Source organism: Pleurodeles waltl, chromosome 1_2, assembly GCF_031143425.1.
Source record: "Pleurodeles waltl isolate 20211129_DDA chromosome 1_2, aPleWal1.hap1.20221129, whole genome shotgun sequence".
In the NCBI taxonomy this organism is placed as follows: Eukaryota; Metazoa; Chordata; class Amphibia; order Caudata; family Salamandridae; genus Pleurodeles; species Pleurodeles waltl.
In genome coordinates, this window is record NC_090437.1 from 1,336,125,544 (window position 1) to 1,336,147,891 (window position 22,348).

Consider the following 22,348-nt stretch of genomic DNA (forward strand, 5'->3'; position numbering starts at 1 on the left):
AGCACCACTAGGCTAGCCCATGGGCTTTCTGAAGGCTCAATCACTCTTAAGTCTAACATTTTCTATACCTCTTGTTTAATGCAGTCCCTTACATGGTCAGGCTGCCTATAAATCTTACTTTTGACAGGTAAACTGTCTCCAGTATTGACTGTATGCTCACACCAAGTAGTGGTACCTCGTATCAGTGAGAAGAGTTCAGAAAACGGACTCAAAAGATTTACACAGTTATCTTTCTGCTCAGCAGTAAGACAATCTTCCAGTTTTACTCCCTCCACTAAGCCATCAGCTTCAGTGGTGGAGAAGAGATCAGGAAGAGGGTCACTCTCTTCTTCCTATCCCTCATCAGTTGCCATGAGCAGGGTGAGATCAGCTCTGTCAGAGTAGGGTTTCAGGCGGTTGACATGGAGCACCCTAAAGGGACTCCTGACAGTGCCTAGGTCTACCAAGTAGGTAACTTCACCCTTTTTCTCAACAATTAGATGGGGTCCACTCCACTTGTCCTGGAGTGCTCTTGGGGCCACAGGCTCCAATACCCACACCTTCTGTCCTGGGTGGTACTAGGTCAGGACAGCCTTCTGGTCATGCCATTGCTTTTGCAGCTCCTGGCTGGCCTGAAGATTTTTACTGGCCTTTTTCATGTACTCAGCCATTCTTGATCCTAGGCCAAGTACATCATCCACAATGTCCTGTTTAGGAGCTTTTAAAGGTTGTTCCCAACCCTCCTTAACAAGTGCAAGGGGACCTCTCACAGGGTGCCCAAAGAGGAGTTCAAAGGGGCTAAAGCCCACTCCTTTCTGGGGTACCTCCCTGTAAGCAAAAAGGAGGCAAGGTAACAGGACATCCCATCTCCTTCTGAGTTTTTCAGGGAGTCCCATTATCATACCTTTGAGAGTTTTATTAAACCTCTCAACCAGACCATTTGTTTGTGGATGATAAGGGGTAGTGAACTTGTAGGTTACACCACACTCCTTCCACATTGCCTTGAGGTATGCAGACATGAAGTTACTACCTCTGTCTGACACCACGTCATTAGGGAAGCCCACTCTGGAAAAGATTTCCAGGAGGGCCTTTGTCACTGCAGGAGCTGTAGTGGTCCCTAAGGGAATTGCTTCAGGGTGCCTAGTGGCGTGGTCTACTATCACCAGGATAAACCTATTGCCTGAAGCTGTTGGAGGGTCAAGCGGGCCAACTATGTCAACCCCTACCCTTTCAAAGGGCACCCGAACCACAGGAAGTGGAATTAAGGGGGCCTTTGGAGTGCCACCAGTCTTGCCACTGGCTTGGCAGGTCACACAAGAGCAACAAAACTCTTTGGTGTCCTCTGACATATGAGGCCAGTGAAACAGGGGAACAAGCCTGTCCCAAGTTTTACTTTGGCCCAAATTCCCAGCCAAAAGAATGTCATTTGCCAAGGTAAGAAGAAGCTCTCTGTATTACAAAGGGATGACCAATCTCCTGGCAGCTCCAGGTTTAGGGTCCCTTGATTCAGTATACAGGAGGCTGTCTTCCCAATACACCTTATGGCTATCGCTGACATCCCCATTGTGCTGTTGTGGGACAGGTCTGCTGTGCCACACTCAGCTCTTCCCTCGCAGGCCCCCCTGCACCCAAAAGCTCAGCCGTGTCTGCTGCCAGCTTATCTGGTGTAGGTTCTGCACAGGGAGAGGATTCCTCTTCCTCAAAATGGGAATCTTCTGGTGAGGGAGGGATAGTGGGCAAGGATTTACCCTTCCTACCCCTAGCTTTTGGGAGCACTTGGTCCATTGTTCCAGGATTCAAGTTTCCCTGTCCTTTTTGTTTTTTGGCCTGAGCCCTGGTTAAAGCAAAAATATGCCCAGGAATGCCCAGCATTGCAGCATGAGCCTCCAACTCCACTTCAGCCCAAGCTGATGTCTCCAAATCATTGCCTAGTAAGCAATCTACAGGTAATTCAGTGGCTACCACAACTTTCTTTGGACCAGTAACCTCCCCCCAGTTGAGATTTACAACAGCCATGGGGTGGCAAAGTGTGTTACTGTGAGCATCAGTCACTTGGTACTGATGACCAAGTAGGTGTTGATCAGGGTGAACCAGTTTCTCTATAACCATAGTTACACTGGCTCCTGTGTCCCTGTAGGCCTCAACCTCAAAACCATTAATTAGGGGTAGTTGCTTGTACTTACCCATATTAAGGGGACAAGCAACCAAGGTGGCAAAGTAAATGTCACCATCAGAGACTAAAACAGCCTCTGTGGTCTCCCTAACAAGACCAACCTCAACTACACTGCCAATAGTGAGCCCAGCTACACCCTTAGATTGGCTATTTGTAGTAGACTTCCCACCACCACTGCTATTACTAGGGGCACTAGAGGTTGCAGTTGGGGTTGTGGTAGTGGGAGCCTTGGTGTTTTTCTTTGGACAAGTGGAATCACTTGCCCAATGGCCTTTTACTTTACATAAATAACACCATGGCTTTTTCTGATTGTGAGAAGAGGATTTGGACCTACCACCCCCAGAGGATTTTTGTGGGCCTGATTCAGACTCAGAATGTTTTTCATCTTTGTCCCCACCCTTCTCAGAAGACTTACCATCCTTCTTCTTGCCATCCTTGTCACCCGCTGTATGAACTTTTCTGTTCACTCTTGTTATGACCCATTTGTCTGCCTTCTTTCCCAATTCTTGGGGAGAGGTTAGATCTGAGTCTACCAAGTACTGGTGCAACAAATCAAACACACAATTGTTAAAAATATTCTCTATCAGGATTGAATTATACAGGCTTTCATAGTCAGTCACCTTTCGGCCATGTAACCAACCCTCCAAGGCCTTCACTGAACAGTCTACAAAGTCTATCCAGTCTTGAGAGGACTCTTTTCTGGTGTCTCTGAACTTAATCCTGTATTGTTTAGTGGTTAAGCCACAAGCCATCCAAGAGTGCATCCTTCAAAACTTTGTAGTTATTAGCATCACTTTCTCTGACAGTAAGGAGCCTATCCCTACCCTTACCAGTGAAAGATAGCCACAAGATAGCAGCCCACTGCCTTTGAAGGACCAACTGTACCATACAGGCCCTCTCAAGTGCAGCAAACCACTTATTAATGTCATCCCCCTCCTTGTAAGGGGGGACTATCTTATGCAGGTTTCTGGAATCTTGCTCTGTAACAGGATTACTATCAAAAACACTGCTGCTGCCACCATGGGGAACTAACCCCAACCTCTACCTTTCCCTTTCCACATCCAGAGATTCCATGTCTAAGGCCAGCTGCTGCTGTTTAAGCTTCAGCCTGGCCTCTTCCAGCCTCAGCTTTCTGAGTTCCATTTCCATTAAGTTATCCTCAGGGTGGGAGGCTTGGGAATTGTGAGACACAGAAGAAATGTGGGAATTGGCAGAGTTGGACCTGTCCCTAACTGACTGGAATCTAGTAACCTGGCCTTTAAGAGTGAAAGGTGCCCTACTAATGTGTGACCCCCTCCCACTACCAGTGTCACTAGATGGACTGTTAGCTGACAGGTCCTTGGAAGAAACCTCCCCAGCATCCTAAGGGGGCTCCTCTGAGTCTGGCTGGGTACCCCCCTCCTCTACCTCCTGATCCTGGGATGGGCCAGACTGGTTCTGGTCACTTTCTAGGAGAAGGCTAAGGAGAAGATCTTTTGTAGAATTCTTACCAATTGCTAAACCTCTTTCTATACATATACCCCTCAAACTTTTAAAGTTTAGATTCACATATGTTGCCTGGACAACTGTGGGAGTAAGCTCTACTACAGACATGACAGAAAAGGTTTAGGATAGAGAGAGAAAAACGTTTTTGGAACTTTTAAAAGAACAGAGAAAAACTTTTTCAAACTTTTGAAAACATTTGAAAGTTTTCAGAAACTTTTTAGAAAGTTTTAGAGAAGGAAAGTTAAACTGTTTAGGTTACTGTGTATATTCTGAAGTATTTGGTATATGTTTTTCTTATGAAAAGCACCAATGACAAAGTGGTAAAGCAGTTACAAGTACTTATTCCACCGCTGCACCACCAATGTAGGAGGCTGGCTTGGCTTATAGTGGGTACCTTGTGGTACTTACATCTTGTGCCAGGTCCAGTTATCCCTTATTAGTAGATTAGTAGTGTTCTAGCAGCTTACGCTGATAGAGGTAGCTATAGCGGAGCAGCTTAGGCTGAACTAGGAGACATGCAAAGCTCCTACTATGCCACTTATATCACTTAGAACTATATCATAAGAAACACAATACTCAGAGTTACTAAAAATAAAGGTACTTTATTTTAGTGACAATATGCCAAAAGTATCTCAGAGGATATACTCCCTTAGGAGGTAAGTAAAATACACAAAATATACACACAAACCAAAATCAGGTAAGTAAGAAAGGGGACCCAGAGGACCGGTGATGCAGAGGTTTGGTGCCTGTGTTGGCAGGGGGAAGATTCTGTCGACCCACAAGAGATTTCTTCTTGGCTTCCAGTGCAGGGTGAAGGCAGACAGCCCTCAGAGCATGCACCACCAGGAAACAGTCGAGAAAGCCGGCAGGATGAAGCACTACAATGTTGCTGGTAGTCTTCTGGAAGTGCAGAGGAACTCTGGTGAGCTCTTGCATTCGTTATCTGATGAGAAACCCACAGGAGAGACCCCAAATAGCCCTCAGAGGAGGATTGGCTACAGAGAGAGGTAAGCATCTATCAGAAGGGGTCTCTGACGTCACCTGCTGGTACTGGCCACTCAGAGGTCCCCACTGTGCCCTCACACCTCTGTATCCAAGATGGCAGAGGTCTGGGACACACTGGAGGAGCTCTGGGCACCTCCCTTTGGGAGGTGCTTGTCAGGCGAGTGGTCACTCCCCTTTCCTTTGTCCAGTTTCACACCAGAGCAGGGCTAGGGGGATCCCTGAACCGGTGTAGAGTGGCTTATGCAAGGAGGGCACCATCTGTGCCCTTCAAAGCATTTCCAGGTGCCAGGAGAGGCTACTCCTCTCAGGCCCTTAACACCTATTTCCAAAGGGAGAGGATGTCACACCCTCTCTCAGAGGAAATTCTTTGTTCTGACTTCCTGGGACTGGCCTGCCCAGGCCCCAGGGGGGCAGAAACCTGTCTGAGGGTTGGCAGCAGCGGTAGCTGCAGAGAAAACCCCAGAGAGTTAGTTTGGCAGTACCCAGCTCTATGCTGGAGCCCCGGGGATGCATGAAATTGTCCCCCCAACACCAGATTGGTATTGGGGAGACAATTCCATGATCCTAGACATGTTACATGGCCATGTTCAAAGTTACCATTGTGACGCTACATATAGGTATTAACCTATATGTAGTTCAAGCGTGTAATGGTGTCCCCGCACTCACAAAGTCCGGGGAATTTGCCCTGAACAATGTGGGGGCACCTTGGCTAGTGCCAGGGTGCCCTCACACTAAGTAACTTTGCACCTAACCTTCACTAAGTGAGGGTCAGACATATAGGTGACTTATAAGTTACTTAAGTGCAGTGTAGAATGGCTGTGAAATAACATGGATGTTATTTCACTCACGTTGCAGTGGCAGTCCTGTGTAAGAATTGTCAGAGCTCCCTATGGGTGGCAAAAGAAATACTGCAGCCCATAGGGATCTCCTGGAACCCCAATACCCTGGGTACCTAGGTACCATATACTAGGGAATTATAAGGGTGTTCCAGTGTGCCAATCAGAATTGGTAAAATTAGTCACTAGCCTGCAGTGACAATTTTATAAGCAGAGAGAGCATAAACACTGAGGTTCTGCTTAGTAGAGCCTCAGTGATACAGTTAGGCACTGTAAGGAAATGCCTCCTTGGCATGGTTACCCCCTGACTTTTTGCCTTTGCTGAAGCCAAGTTATGATTTGAAAGTGTGCTGAGGCCTGCTAACCAGGCCCCAGCACCAGTGTTCTTTCCCTAACCTGTACCTTTGTTTCCACAATTGGCACACCCTGCCATCCAGGTAAGTCCCTTGTAACTGGTACCTCTAGTACCAAGGGCCCTGATGCCAGGGAAGGTCTCTAAGGGCTGCAGCATGTCTTATGCCACCCTGGGGACCCCTCACTCAGCACAGACACACTGCTTGCCAGCTTGTGTGTGCTAGTGGGGATAAAATGACTAAGTCAACATGGCACTCCCCCCAGGGTGCCATGCCAACTTCACACTGCCTATAGGTATAGATAAGTCACCCCTCTAGCAGGCCTTACAGCCCTAAGGCAGGGTGCACTATTCCATAGGTGAGGGCATAAGTGCATGAGCACTATGCCCCTACAGTGTCTAAGCAAAACCTTAGACATTGTAAGTGCAGGGTAGCCATAAGAGTATATGGCCTGGGAGTCTGTCATGCACGAACTCCACAGCACCAAAATGGCTACACTGAAAACTGTGAAGTTTGGTATCAAACTTCTCAGCACAATGAATGCACACTGATGCCAGTGTACATTTTATTGTAACATACACCCCAGAGGGCACCTTAGAGGTGCCCCCTGAAACCTTAACCGACTACCAGTGTAGGCTGACTAGTTTTAGCAGCCTGCCACACACCAGACATGTGGCTGGCCACATGGGGAGAGTGCCTTTGTCACTCTGTGGCTAGTAACAAAGCCTGTACTGGGTGGAGGTGCTTCTCACCTCCCCCTGCAGGAACTGTAACACCTGGCAGTGAGCCTCAAAGGCTCACCCCCTTTGTTACAGCACCCTAGGGCACTCCAGCTAGTTAGTTGCCCGCCCCCTCCGGCCACGGCCCCACTTTTGGCAGCAAAACCGGAGGAGATAATGAGAAAAACAAGGAGGAGCCACTGGTCAGTCAGGACAGCCCCTAAGGTGTCCTGAGCTGAGGTGACTCTGACTTTTAGAAATCCTCCATCTTGCAGATGGAGGATTCCCCCAATAGGGATAGGGATGTGCCCCCCTCCCCTCAGGGAGGAGGCACAAAGAGGGTGTAGCCACCCTCAGGGCTAGTAGCCATTGGCTACTAACCCCCCAGACCTAAACACACCCCTAAATCGAGTATTTAGGGGCTCCCAGAACACAGCAAGATAGATTCCTGCAACCTAAGACGAAGAAGGACTGTTGAGTTGAAAAACCTGCAGAGAAGACGGAGACACCAACTGCTTTGGCCCCAGCTCTACCGGCCTGTCTCCCCTCTTCTAAAGACACTGCTCCAGCGACGCGTTCCACAGGGTCCAGCGACCTCTGAAGCCTCAGAGGACTACCCTGCATCTAGAAGGACCAAGAACTCCTGAGGGCAGCGGCTCTGCTCCACAAAGGCTGCAACTTTGCAACAAAGAAGCAACTTTGAAACAACACACGTTTCCCGCCGGAAGCGTGAGACTTGGCACTCTGCACCCGACGCCCCCGGCTCAACTTGTGGAGAACAAACACTACAGGGAGGACTCCCTGGCGACTGCGAACCCGTGAGTAGCCAGAGTTCATCCCCCTGAGCCCCCACAACGACGCCTGCAGAGAGAATCCTGAGGCTCCCCCTGACCGCGACTGTCTGCTTCAAAGACCCGATGCCTGGTAAGGACACAGCACCCGCAGCCCCCAGAACCTGAAGGATCCGACCTCCAGTGCAGGAGCGACCCCCAGGTGGCCCTCTCCCTTGCCCAGGTGGTGGCTACCCCAAGGAGTCCCCCCCCTTGCTTGCCTGCATCGCTGAAGAGACCCCTTGGTCTCCCAATGAATCCTATTGCAAACCCGACGCCTGTTTGCACACTGCACCCGGCCGCCCCCGTGCCGCTGAGGGTGTACTTTTTGTGCTGACTTGTGTCCCCCCTGGTGCCCTACAAAACCCCCCTGGTTTGCCCTCCGAAGACGCGGGTACTTACCTGCTGGCAGACTGGAACCGGGGCACCCCCTTCTCCATTGAAGCCTATGCGTTTTGGGCACCACTTTGACCTCTGCACCTGACCGTCCCTGAGCTGCTGGTGTGGTAACTTTGGGGTTTGCCCTGAACCCCCAACGGTGGGCTACCTGGGAACCAATTTTGAACCCTGTAGGTGGTTTACTTGCCTGCAAAACTAACAAACACTTACCTACCCCAGAAACTGTTGAAAATTGCAGTGTCTAGTTTTAAAATAGCTATTTGCCATTTGTGTGAAAACTGTATATGCTATTTTGCTAATTCAAAGTTCCTAAACTTCCTAAGTGAAATACCTTTCATTTAAAGTATTGTTTGTAAATCTTGAACCTGTGGTTCTTAAAATAAACTAAGAAAATATATTTTTCTATACAAAAACCTATTGGCCTGGAATTGTCTTTGAGTGTGTGTTCATCATTTATTGCCTGTGTGTGTACAACAAATGCTTAACACTACCCTCTGATAAGCCTACTGCTCGACCACCCTACCACAAAATAGAGCATTAGATTATCTCTTTTTGCCACTATCTTACCTCTAAGGGGAACCCTTGGACTCTGTGCATGCTATTTCTTACTTTGAAATAGTACAGACAGAGCCAACTTCCTACAGGCACCACACAGGGAACACACACAGGACACACTTTATGAGCACTGGGGTACTGGCTAGCAGGATCACAGTGACACAGGCAAAAACAAACATACACACAAGTTAAAAATGGGGGTAACATGCCAGGCAAGATGGTACTTTCCTACAGCTGGATACATAGACAAAATGATCACAGCTGCAAGGAAGGCAAGCACTTTATTATGGAAGAACATAAATTATGCTCAATCAAAACATGTTCTCCTGGCTCCCAATATGCGGGTGAGCCAAAGCTCCTCCTCTGGTGATTATCCCATAAGTGTCTGGCGACAGCTGCAGTGTGTGGCCAGAACAAAAAAAGCCTGCCTGCTGCTTTACCTGATCTTTGCTGGTATAGTTCAGAAGATATTACAGACTCCTGGAGGAGAGCCAGCCCTCTTACAGTAGCTGCACTAACAGCACTAGCTCAAACCAGGATGTTCATTGTGGCTGGGGAGTACGGTAAAACTTAGGTATCAATGAACGCGCATGATGTATTGACTCCAGCATTCATATCAAATAAACAGAGCTCCTTGATCATTGAAGCACATGTCAATCACCTCTTCTTCTCTCAAAGAAGTGTTCTCCTCCATCTAGTCACTAATCCCCGGCCCCTGTGCTCACACTTTCAGCTAAACATTATTAATCTTATTAGTCTTTAACTGTACTGAGTCTGCTTCCCTACCGTGGCCAATCCCCTTCCATAGTTTGTGCCAAAGTGCCACTTCTCTGCTCCCTTTCCCACAGCAGGCTGGTCTCTGCCTCCAGAGCTGAAGTAGCTTCCTCCTTTCTGATTTGGACCTTTGTAAACTCCCACATATATTCCATTCCTTCATCTTCCAATGTGATATTGCCCCTCTTGGCCATAAGGACATTTGTTCAGTGGAAATAAAAGATGAAAAAGATAAAGTGGCCTTCACCACTTTTGTGCCCTTCAGTGTTTTCAACCATAAAAAAGAAGTGACAAATCTGATAAATATGTCCTGCTTGATGCTTTCCGAGGGGAAGGAGCACAAACAGAACAAGAATGCAGAGATTAATAATGAAAAAGGAAAATGGAAACTGTGATTATTTGTTCACGACTCAGGCTTCTGCCCACTGGTGTAGGTTGGGGCCACACCTGAGAATCACTCCTGGCCTGTGTTTGACCTACTGTACTAACAAGGTATGAGACTGACGTGTAGTGCTAGTAGGCTCTGGGGTGCAGCATTATTACATATGTGCAGTACACCAACAGTTGTGTGACAAACCTCAGCAATGTCTAACTTTTTATAGAACAAACCTTGTAGAAGAAGAAAAAACTGTTGTAGAAAGCAATGTGTTGCTTGAAAAAGGCAGTATTAACATAAGGTGTGGCGTCAGACATGATGATGTTATCAGGCTGCTTAACCAACCCTCTCTGAAACCCAGGAGGGAAAAGCCTTTGTTAATATTTTGGCATTCTGAGAAAGGGTTGGATTGAGACCAACCTATTTTGTGAGTAAAAGTTATTTTTCTACTGCCCCATCTTCTTACCAGCCTGTTCCTTCTATTACAGCAATGTTTTTGTGCCCGCTGGGTACTCGCTGGCTGATTGTCTGGTCTTAAAGAAGATGAAAGCTGACTTGGGCCTTGATCGATGCATTCGGCCACATGTAGGATCTGCTCCCATCCAAAAGGAGATCCTGGATCATTTCATGGGACTGAATCTTCCTATTATGGAGCTTTATGGCCTGACCGAGTGTTCTGGGGTCCATACGGCATGTGTGCCAAGTGACTACCGCATAGCAAGGTCAGTACAAGCCAGGGATCATCACTGCTTCATTTAAGAGGCTTTTGAAAGCATGTGAGGGAATTCCTTAAGTTGTTTGTCTCAATACCAACCTCCTCCCATCTCATGTTGAGCAGCCTACCATAGTCCTCTATGCTGCTGTCATTACACCCTGACTGCTGCACCTACCAAGATAATAACAACTGTGGTGCTTTGTGATTCCCACCCAAACCTTTAACTATCACTAGTTCAACCATCAGCATTGTCTAATAGTTTTCTCTTCCCCAGCTATAGATCCACCTACATGTGTGTGGTATCTGCCAAGTACAAACCTAACCAAAGGCAGGAGAGTGCTTCATAATGTCTAAGGCTCAGATGCGATCAATACATGATAGAAGCGGAAGCTGGTCAGGTACTTCATTGTGGGGTGGTTTTCTTTAAAGACATTTGTTTTCAGGTCTATCCTTTTAGACTAGGGCAGACGTGATGAATTTGGAGAAGTTGTTCCAGAACCTGACCTCATAGATGGAGAAGGAATGTTGCCTTATTTCTTCTGTTTTGCAGTTTGTATATTTTTTTTAACATTGTCTTCCTTGCTTTTATAGAAACAAAAACAATACAAAAAACTTGGAAAAAGAAAAAAGGGGGGGAGTGGAATAGGAAAAACTATTACATTCAAGCATCACCCAAATTAACATGTCCAGTAGCAGGCAGTAAGTCATATAGTCTTGGGTGTGAAATCTGAGACACTGAGGTTAACGCAATAAGGGTGGCAAAAAGATCTTAATCACATATAGATGCAAACAGTAGGAACACTCAGGCAACAGTGAAGATGTGTGGGTGGGGGGAGGAGGGGCTAGGGATACTCAGCTATCTCCAAGTAGGATTGTGAAGTAGTGAGGTGGAGTGGGGGAGGGGGAGATACAACCCTCTCAACTCAGGCTGGGTGGTAGGTGGCTATGAGTGTAATGTTTGGAGATAAGATGAATCAGATAGTGAGTGAGGCAACGGAGGGAGGCAGAAGGGACGTCGCAGGAGCTACAGCAGCTTCAGTCTGATGGTGTCCTGTCTGTGGGTGTCCAGAGTCAATGGTGATGGTGAGTCTGTTGATTAGATAAGCAAAAGTGCTTATTGAACTCTGCCATTCCAATCAAGCTGCCGCTGCTGGATCACTCTAGTCCACAACCCTCTTGATGCCCACAGAGCCAGGAAAGTGAAGGATTCCCAAAGGCAGCTATGTTTTTAACACCTCTCTAGTCAGGATTAGGAGAAGTGGGAAATGGAAGCCACACCTCTTGGCATGTTCTCAGCAGTTTCCTCTGTTTGGCTGGGAACACTGCTGATTTGCCTTTGATTCCTGTCCCTGTTGTCTGTCTCCTGCCTCTGCCTGTTATACCACTCCTGTCTGACACCTCTCTCCAGGCTGTGCCTGCTGCCGGAGATGTAGCAGGGGATTGATGCAGCGTTTGTTTGTCTTGCAGAACATTCTGCTCTGTGGCTTTATATTTATAAATTCATATTCAGTAGAAAACATGCCAGTGGAAGTGTGCCTGCTCCAAATGCATTCACACTAACTAGTCTCATATATACATAAATATCAATGATTACATTAACCTATTTGAGAATGATGTTGCAACTTTTACCTGTGTCCATGAGACTGGTGAGGAAGATATTGTCACCATTCAGATTAAAGAGGGAATATCAGACCTTACAATGTAGGGTTTAACGGCTTTATCCTGCATGATTTTACTAGGTGGGTATTACAACGCGTTGAGCTTTAAAATGCGTTGCAGTACCATACAAGGCTTCACAACTGTAACGCTTTTTACCCCCACAATTTTCCATAGGAAAATTAGAAACAGCTACAGCTAAACTAGCTGAACGGAAATACACCAAATTTGGCCGAATGCTGGATCATGGTCCAAATCAAGGTCCAGAAAGTGTGATTTTTGTGATTTGGTGTAAATCTGCACAGTATTTTGTGAGAAATCAAGGCTTGAAATGTGTGTCTATTCCACATCGCAGAGAATCCGAAGAGCCAACACAGCTTTAAGTAAGAGCCAACAGATCTGATTGCAGCCATTGTAGGGCTCTAAAACTTACATTTGTTATCTCAGCGGCATGGATCTGCAGTGCCAAGGGGGTGAGAAGTGGACTCCTGGCTTTTTTGGTGCGTGCCCCCCCTACCCTGGCCAAATATAGGCCCTTCGGAACCCATCCCCCTCGGGCCAATCTGTAAACTTAGAGGTGGGGGAATCAGAGCCCCCTCCCAATGCCCCTCACTGGCCACAGGAATGCCACCCCCCAGGGCCTGATTGCTGTTTCCCACGCACACGAGTGTGTGCACTCTCTGCTCACACTCTCCTGAGCAGGAAACTATGTTGCATATAAAAATGCTGCTCTCTCCTGGGAAGGAGCAAAGTGAAAGAGCCAGCAAAATGGGTGCTGGCTGAGGAGCTGGGAAAGGCAGCGAGGGCTTTGGGCCTCCCCCCCACTGCTCCCAACACAGACACATGTTGTGGGTGCCTTTGGCTGTGTGCGCAGAGAGGTTTGCCGCAGGGCCTGGCCTGTGCCAGGTCTTCAGGGTCTGTGCCCAACACCCCCTGCAGGTAGCTAACCCCATGCTGCACATGGCCTTTGGTCACTGAGACCAACCCACTGAATGCAGCAAACACCCCTCTCCCAAGCTGCCAACCCCACGCAGTGCACAGTCTATGGCAGGCATGGCACAGGGTTGGCCATTGGGCTTTGTGGATCCCATCCCCCGGTGCGAAAACATATTTACTGAAGGGCATGCAGTTCCCTCCAATAGCCTTAATAGTGCCTGGGGACCCCATTCCCGGGGTCAAATTCCATTAAAAAGGGAAGGAGGCCATGTGGTCCCCCTCACCGAACCTCATTAGGCCTCAAGGATCTCATCCCCCAGGGCAAAATTCAATTAAAAAGGGGAAGGGAGCTTTGCAGTTCCCCTCCCTGAGCCTGTATAGGCCATTGGGACCTCACCTACTAGGACTGTATTTTCATGATAAAAAGGGGAGGTCGGTTGCCCTGCACCTGAGCCTGCATTGTCCACTTCAACCCCATGCCTCAGGGTCATATTTTATTCATAAAAAGGGAAAGGGGCTGTTCCCCCTGTGCCCCATTAAGTCCTGGGGACCCTATCCCCAGGGCTGTATGAATTTTAAAGGGGAGAGGGAGCATAAGGCCCCCAGAGCCTTGATAGGCCCAGGGGACCCCAACTCCCAGGGCCATATTTTATTAAAAAAGGGGAGGGTAGGAGAGCTGCGCCCCCTCCTTTGGTGCCATGGGTACCCCATCTCAGAGCTTTTCCTTATAGTAAGTGGGTGCCCTGATCCCCACCTGGGGGCACCCACCAACCAACATGTTGGGGGCCACAGGGGGCAGTCCCAGGGCCCTGCAGCACCAGCCAGCACCCTACATGGTGTAGGAGCCACCATTGCTCCTGCCCGGATGGAGCACCTATTTATGATGCTCCCTCAGGGTGAGAGCAATATGGTTTCTGTTTCCCTGCCCATATCAGTGAGGGCAGGGAAACAGAACACGTCTGTTCCCAGCCAGCGGAACAAACATGCTGGTGTGGGCAGGGAAACTACTTTGTTCAAGGGTTGGGTTTATAAGTGAGCCCACTCCGGGGAAGGGGTCCCCAGGGCCTTCAAAGGCTCAAGGAGGGGGGCTGAGTCCCCCCTTTTAAAAAAGGGTCACAGCCCCAGGAGATGGGGTCCCAGGGCCTACTTAGGCTAGGGGAGGCCTTGCCCCTCCCTTATCTTTTGCCTGGGCCCCAGGGAAAGGGTCTTCAGGGCCTCTGAGAGGCTCAGGGAAGAGGAGCAACTCTCCCAAAATAAATAATATGCATTGCGGCCCCTGGCCCTGGCTCACCTAGGCGGTGGGGTTTAATAAACAAGCAGGGTGACTTTGCTTTTTTTTATTTTGCCAAAGATTCACATTAAAAAAAAATTAAAAACCTTTTGGGCCACTAGGCCATGGGGGTCTGGGTGTCTCTACCTAGCCCACATATATCTTTTGTGTTTTTTGTAAGAATTCAAGGCCAAGTCCTGAGTCCTAAAATGTGTTGGCAATCAATCAGATCTCAGGAGGAGATTTGTCAGATCCGCGGATCCTCTGTGGCATGTTATATAAAAAACATTTTGAATCCTTAAATTATCCAAAACTCCTGAAGAGATTCACACCATAGCACTTTTTCTTTTCCAAGATCTAGCTTTCTACTAAATTTGGTGTAAATCTGTTCAGGGGTTTAGCTGTAGCTGTGTCCACATTTCCTATGAAAAAAATAAATTGGGAAAACAGGTTTTGGGACCCCCTTTTTTCTGAGGCCACTGCGTGACAGATGACTGAAACCTTCCATACACAAACCAGTAAAAAAAAATCACTTTTTTCTAGAACGTTTTGTGGAGATTTGTCAACACAAAAAAGGAGTTCCCTTTGGAAACATGATCCTAACTATAACAATCCAGTGGCAGTCGCCACTGGGTAGTTATAGTTAGGACTGCTTTTCAATAGACACAGCATTTTTGTGTTTGCTGATAATTTGGGCACTGTTTGACGAATTTACACAAAACTTTCCAAAAAAGCAAATTTCCTTCCTAGAAAGTTTTAGGGTGATCTGTCATGCAGGGGCCAAGAAAAAAAAGGGGTTCCCAAAATGAAATTTCCCCATGCATTTTCCATAGACTTCTTTAAGCAGTGCTATCACAAACACTGCTGAACGGAATTGCATCACATTTGGCAGGAACCTAGATCTTGGTTCGTAGATTGTGTTCTTTGTGAATTGGTGTAAATCTGTACAGAAGCTTTTGGAAATTAAGGTTTAAAAATATTTGTATATCTAGAAGGTTAGGTCCACAAGAGGCTCCAGAGAGTCAGGAGGGTGCATCATTTTGAAACTGATTGGACTAGGGAGCTTTTTTCCCGTAGGGCCATCTCGCTCCTGTGGGAGCGAGCGTTCTGATTGATGGCCAGCAACAGGAGAAAAATGTTGCTGGCAGCCATTGCTGTACTCGGCCACTTAGTCCCATGTTCACACCTTTAAAGAAAAATGTACTTACGGGGCAGGGTTGGGATAGCTTGGATCCCTAGACCCGATGGGGTACCTGGAGGCCCCTGCAGAGCTTAAATGTTTAAAAAATGGCAAATTTTGCAGCGATCCTGCAGTTCTTTTGGGATCGCGGACAAAAGAAAATACCCAAAGAAACCTAAAACAAAATGACGCCTGACATTTTATAATATATATTTGTGGAGGGGGCATCAGTAGCGCCCCTCTCCCAGTCTATTTAAGGCCCCGGATGCCCCATCCCCCAGGACTGAGTATATTTAAGGGGAGTGGGGTGCATGCCCCCCCTCACTGGTGCTGGCCCTGGAGACCCCATGCCCGTGCCCAATTTTGTAAAAAGGGAAGGAGTGCCACCTGGGACCCATGCCTGAGCCTTTAATGGCCCCGGGGATCCCATCCCCAAAGGCCGGCTCTCTTATTGTGCCTCGGGGAGCCAACTCCAGAGACAGTAGTTTCCCTGCCTACACTAACGCTAGCAGGGAAATGTGTTTGCCTCTGTCTGGAGGGAGCATTGTTAAATACCTCACCAAATGGGAGCAAACACTAAGGCTCTCATTACGAGTTTGGCGGTCTTTTAGCAAGATCGCTGCGGTTGTAGGTGCCAAAAGCCGGTATCCCACCGGTCGTATTAGGAGTCCACAATGAAGACTACCAAAAATCCAACACCGCCAGGATGACCTAGGGCAGGATAGAGAGCAGTCCCACCACCAGCACCGCCACGCCGAACACAATCTGCCCTCCAGATGAGGATAAATCAGCACAGCGGTCATTGCACGGCGGAAAACCATTGGCGGTAGGAACCGCCGCGGACAAAAACACACTTCCACTAGAACACAGCATCACATTAGACAAATCGAATACCCCACACCTGACATACACACACATACATCAGACACACCAACACACACCACTATAAAACACACCCCCACACTACCCTTTGCAGACAAAACAACAGACACTGACAGCGAGGAGCACACACACTAAAGACACAGCACTCGTACACCATACACATTATCGCATACAACACTCTGCACACACCACACAACAGCACCGTTGACAAAATACACACATTGTTAAAGTGCACAAACACCGCTACCAACTAGCACAGACAACCAAGCACCCCCCACCCCACCAAGCACCCTACAGTGAACCCTTGCACACTACACCCCCCCACTCACAAGACAACCACCATGTCCCATCAAAAACACCCACTCTTCACAGATGATGAGCTGAGGGTCCTGGTCGATGAAATCATCAAGGTAGAGCCACAACTGTTTGGAGCACTGGTCCGTCAAACATCCATAGCCAGGAAAATGGAGTTATTGCAGAGAATCGTCAACAGGGTAAACTCAGTGAGAAAACATCCACGCATAAGGGAGGACACCAGGAAGAGGTGGAACAACCTAGGAGGGAAGGTGCGTTCCATGGCATCCAGGCACCAAATTGTCGTGATGAAGAATGGCGGTGGGCCCCAACCTCCTCCCCCAGAGTTTGCATCGTGGGAGAAGAAGGTCTTGGACATCCCTCATCCTGAGGGCCTGACTGGAATACCTGGAGGATTGGACTCTGGTAAGTATCTAACACTCCCCTAGCACTAATTTGTCTGGTCCAGCATGCTACCCTACCATCCTATCACTCCCCCACTCACCCTATCTTCCACTACACCTCCTACACAACCACCTAAAGCCCCTCACCTGAATGCCACAATGGCCAGACAGTCCCTGCGCAGCGCACGGATAGCACTGCCAATAACCATCACTACAACTTCCACATTGCACCTGTACATCCACGTGAAAAGCTCATATGTACAACTATCGCACCTGCAACTCCAACAGGATGCTACGACTGAGGACCTATACCTGGCAATTACAGCAATGCAATCCTCATTCATCAACCCTCAATGGAACATTGTACACATTTCATTGTTCATTACCCAAAATGTCTGCAGTGCTGCATCAGAAATTTGCCATTACTGGGAATCAAGTCAAGCAACTGTATGCATCAGACAAAGAGACCAACATTCACACCTCCACCATGTGATACCCTCCCACTTTATTCACAAGTGCCCCTGCCACTGCCACCATGGAGAGGATACCAGAGACAGCCAGCCCTCCCCAGGGTGAAGGCCCCATGAGGACAAGGCCTCAGGATCTCTGGACATTGATGACTTACCTGGCCCATCTGGGACACCTGGTCAGTCCACCACTCCCAAATCCCTCGTCCTCAAACCAGTGTCCCAAGGACTGATTAATCAGTAGGGTGACCATCAGTACAGGGACCTGACTCGAACCCTCATACCCAAGACAATGAAGGTCCTGGGGTAACTGGGAGTGGGCACACCATGCCAGGGGCATAGGCATAGGGGGTCAGGTGCTGTGGGAGGGCACCTCCAGGCCAGGGGATGGGGCCCCCAAGGGACCTGACTGGCCAGGAATCCATCTCCCAAGTTCTGGGAGCATACCAGCAATCCCAGGGCAAGATCGGCTCACCAATCGGGAGGAAAACCAAAGGCTGCAGAGAGAATACCACCAGGAGGCCATGCAGCAGTGGCAGGCACACAATGCCACCACGGCCTCCATTCCAGAGGTGCTCAAGGAGTTCACCACCATCCTGCGTCCTTCTTCTACCCACCAGCAGGCCCCTTCCACTAGCCAGATACCAACAGAGCCATCAACATCAGCATCAGCTAGTGGAATGGAGGCCCTGTCAGAGGAACCACAGGCCACTGGGACCCCACCCTCTGTAGCTGAGGAACCTCCTGCAAATGTGGTCGTCCATCCAGACATCCTGGAAGAGCAGATGCAGGAGCAGATGCCCAGACTAATCCCACTGCCAGGAAGTGACCCTCTCCTGAACATTCTCCCTTGTGTGCCAATGAGACACCCTGTTGGCTGTTCAATTTCATGTCTCCATTTTCACATGGCCCTTGGATACTGGACCTGTGCTACCTGTGCTTACTCCAACCATGACCCCATCAACTGTTCGACACACTGTGCACAATAAACAGCACAGAACACAGGAACTGCCTTTGTGTCTTTTTTGTAAAATGTACAAATTTAAATCCTACCAAAATGTAATGTGTGTCAATTCCCCGTCATTCAAAAGTCTGTTTCAAGGAGGCTTACCGTGCAGGTGACACAGTACATCAGACATGTTCCAAAATCCAGTTGCAAAGGAGTCACTAGTCCAGCCACACACCAGAGTCGATCTACAAATCCAACCTGCAACTAGACCAAGACAGAGACTCACAACAGGATAGTGGGCATGGGGGGAATCAGCACATATGCAGTACATTGTTGTCATGCCCAGTGTGGATTGGCAACAACACAGGGGAAAACAGAAGACAATGTCACATCCACAATCTCAGGAATCACATGACTATCATGCAGTAGCTCACAGCTGACATGGGGCTACAAACTGCACCTACTACTGTCCGGAAAGACCAGTGTTCATGAATGCCACAGGCACAGCCAACAGTTAGGATAGAGAGAAATACGCACTACACAATCTATAGTTGGGAAAACATCTGCACAGAAGATTGCAGGACAAATGATACACCACATGCCTGAACATAGAAAATGTCAACTTAGCAACCTGCATTGCCCACACATGTCAGAGAGATAACATCACTAACACAGCTCCTGATGGGCAATCTGTCTCCCACCACAAGACACAATGAGGGATAGGTACACTGAACATCTCCTCTGATGTACCTGACCAGGAAGAGCACTGTCAGAATGCAATTTGGATATAAGATACCTGACAATACCACACAACATACCTGTATGCTACTGGAAGTAATGATTGATCAGCGCAGTCCTAAAATCAGCTGTCACCATCATCAGCCACTCAGCCAGCTGCCTCCTCCTCAACAGCCAGTAATGGATTCTGATGTCTCAGGGGTAGATTGTGTAGCGTGAAGCAGGCAACTATGATCTGGCATACCTTTAGAGAGTGTAGAGGAGGGTACCCCTAGAGATGTGGAGGCACCTGAATCGGGCCTTCGGGAGCCCAAAAGTTCTTTCAGTAACATGCCTTGTCGTGCAGTGGGTCTCATTGAACCGGGGTTCCCCATCCTTGGTAGGGTACCCCACTGGTGCCAGCAGCCAGGGAAGGTTAGGATAGCCAGAGTCACCTGTGTGCACAGAGGAAGGAGCTGTCACAGTGCTGAATGGGATGACAATTGACATTACAGTGACACACATCCTATCGCAAACATACCAATGAGATACGCTCTTTCTATCTGTAGCTGTGCCATCATGTGTGGGACATTGCTGTTCCTCAGAATGAAGGGGTCATGCACAGATCCTGGATACTTGGCCGTCACTTGGTTCGTGAGACACACCACCTGTACATTGATGGAGTAGTCGTTTTTCCTGGTCCTACAGACTTGTTCATTGGCCCTGGGAGGGAGCACAGCAATGTGGGTGCCATCTATGGCCCCTATCACATGAGGTATGTGTCCTATATGATAGAAGTCAGCCTTAACAGTAGGCAAATCCACATGTTGGGGGAACCTGATGTATCTGCCCAGGTGTTTAAGTAAAGCAGACAGTACATCTGTCAACACAACACCGAACATGGACTGTGAAATCCCTGCTTCCAAGCCCACTTTAATCTGGAATGATCCTGAGGCAAGGAAGTGTAGCACAGATAAAACCTGAACTGTGGGAGGGATGGCATAGGGATTACGTATGGCAGGCAATAGATCTGGCTCGAACTTGGAACATAGATCTGTTGGAAAGTGGACTATTGGTAAGGGCAGGTAAGTATTACACTTAGCAACATGCCACTAATCTCCAGTTAGGTCCAGTTAGGTCTCAATAAATTTAACCCAGCTCAATCCTTGGTAGCTTGGCAACGAGCGACAAGGCTTAACTTAGGTGACAAGTGTGTAAAGCATTTAAAAATCACAAAACAGTAAATAAGTAAAACACAATAAAAATCCAACACCAATTCATAACAATAGATTATAGTTTTATTTTTAAAATGACACCAAAACTATTAAAATCGGGTAAGGGAAAACAGAGATATGAATTTTTAAAGAATTAATGTTTTCAAGTGCATAGAAGAAACTAGCGCTCAAAGGGCTAAAAAAGGTCACACTGGAAAGGGACAAAGTCCAGGCCACCCACGAGGTAACACTGTCACGCTTACTTTCAGAAGTGTTTCTTGATTCAGGAAAGTGATCCACAGCACCAGCCAAGGGTTCAGTGGCTCTTGTTTGCCTCTTGGGGTCTGGGACTACAACTCCCACAATGCACCTCTTCAACTTATGGAGTTGCTTCAAAGATCTCCAAACTTCTGGATCTTCTTCCAGAGGTCCTTTTTGGATCCTTGAAGTGTCCACAACTTGATCCAAGGTTACAGAAGCTCTGAGTTGCTTCTTGGGGTTTGGGACTACAATTCCCAGAATGCACCTGGTCAGAATCCTCAAATGGTCATTGGAATCTGGTCAGCTGGGCTCTGCTTGCAAGACTTGATTCAGGGGACTCTGGGAAGTTCCTTGGTACCTGTAGCAATCAGGAAGTCCCTTCTTGAGGCAGTAGAAGTCAGGCAAAGTCCTTTGAGTGGTGAAGCCCAAATGTACAACTGGAACAGTCCTTCAGAGCGCAGTGTCCAGGTGCAGGTCAGGGGCCCAGCAGGGGAGTCCTTCTTCTTTGTCTTGTTTCTTGTAGGGATCTGAGGTGTGGGTGCAGCTCTGCCACATTTATCCTTGCTCCTGGGTGGAAAGCAGGGGGGCCTTGGTTATCCAATCAGGGACAGGCTCCTTCCCTCTTTGATGACCACTTCCTGGGAAACGTGGCAAAAATTAATCCCAGAGAGCAACATTCTTGAAAAATCCAGCATGGCTAAAAGTTATTTTTTGGAGGTTAGACCTGGCTGAGCGTACCCACTGGTGTGGCTAAGTATCCTAAACACACCCCTCTCCTGCCCTCTCCTAATCTAATCATGAGGGCACCTAATCGTCTGGGGTTGCAGGATGTGAGGGAGGTGTTGAGCTGCTCCAAATGTCCTTTCCTGCCTTTGAAGGCCAGTTTGGCTGCCCTCCCCCCATCCTTCTTCACCATCTGCTGAGGGAGATCTCCTCCCCCAGGCACATCCTTTGTGCTCAGCGCAGGCCACTTCACACCTCATCAAGGCAGCCTGGCCAGGCTGCCAGAGGCTGGCCAATCAGAGAAGGACACTACAGAGCTGAAGTTGGTAACTTTCAGGTAGAGCTTTAAAACTCGTTACCTGGACTAGTTATATTGAATCCAACAATTGGAAGTTGTGGGGTTTATTACAACAGTTAATTTGATACCAAACTCAAGGCATCTGGAACTTAAGGGGACTTTGTTAGCTAAAATAAAGTCTCCCCAATTTAGTCTATGGAGGCCATTCACTACAGTGAGGGAAAAATAAATTTGGGAATTTTACCTCACCAGGGCTTACAAACAATTTGTATAAGGGCCCTGCTTATAGTTACATGGTACCCAACCCTACGGGCACATAGGGTACCCCTTAGGGGTGATGTATATGTACAAATTAGGTCGTTTAAGACTTTGGAAGTGCTTTTAATTCTGAAGTCGAATTTGCATATACCTTTAATTGAAAAGCAGCCAGCAAGTCAGGCCTGCCTTTAAAATGACCCCGGGCACCTCAGCAGTGCACCTATGGGTGCACTACCTATGCTGGTGTCCCTAAACCTACGTGCCCTACCATATACTAGGGACTTATAGGTAGGTTGACATTGCCAATTATAATTAGCCTAATTTGCATACTCATTTTACACAGAGCACAGGCCCTGGGACTGGTTAGCAGTACCCATGGCACCATCAGAGTCACGAAAACACCAGCAAAAGTGAAAAATGGGGGCAAAAAGTTACGGGCCTCTGCAATCAGTCCTGTTTTCTCACAAGACCCATTATGGTCTGACGATTAAGATGACAAGTCTGGATGACGTGTCTCTCCTCCAGGGTAGCAAGGTCTACTAGGAGGCAGTACACTGGTGCATGTCTCATTCTCCCTAATACAGGATATCTAGGATAGAGAGGAGAACATGTACAATTTAATAAGCATTCTACACATGCT

At 48.0% G+C, this 22,348-nt stretch overlaps 1 protein-coding gene across 1 annotated transcript in view; it reads left to right on the forward strand.

Annotated features, from left to right (window-relative positions):
* LOC138296310 (long-chain-fatty-acid--CoA ligase ACSBG2-like) overlaps positions 1-22,348 on the forward strand; it is a 424,825-nt gene that overhangs the window by 271,818 nt on the left and 130,659 nt on the right. The window contains exon 9 of the mRNA XM_069235332.1: positions 9,973-10,206. Coding sequence (XP_069091433.1) covers positions 9,973-10,206 — 234 coding nt within the window. The remainder of the gene's footprint in view (positions 1-9,972; positions 10,207-22,348) is intronic.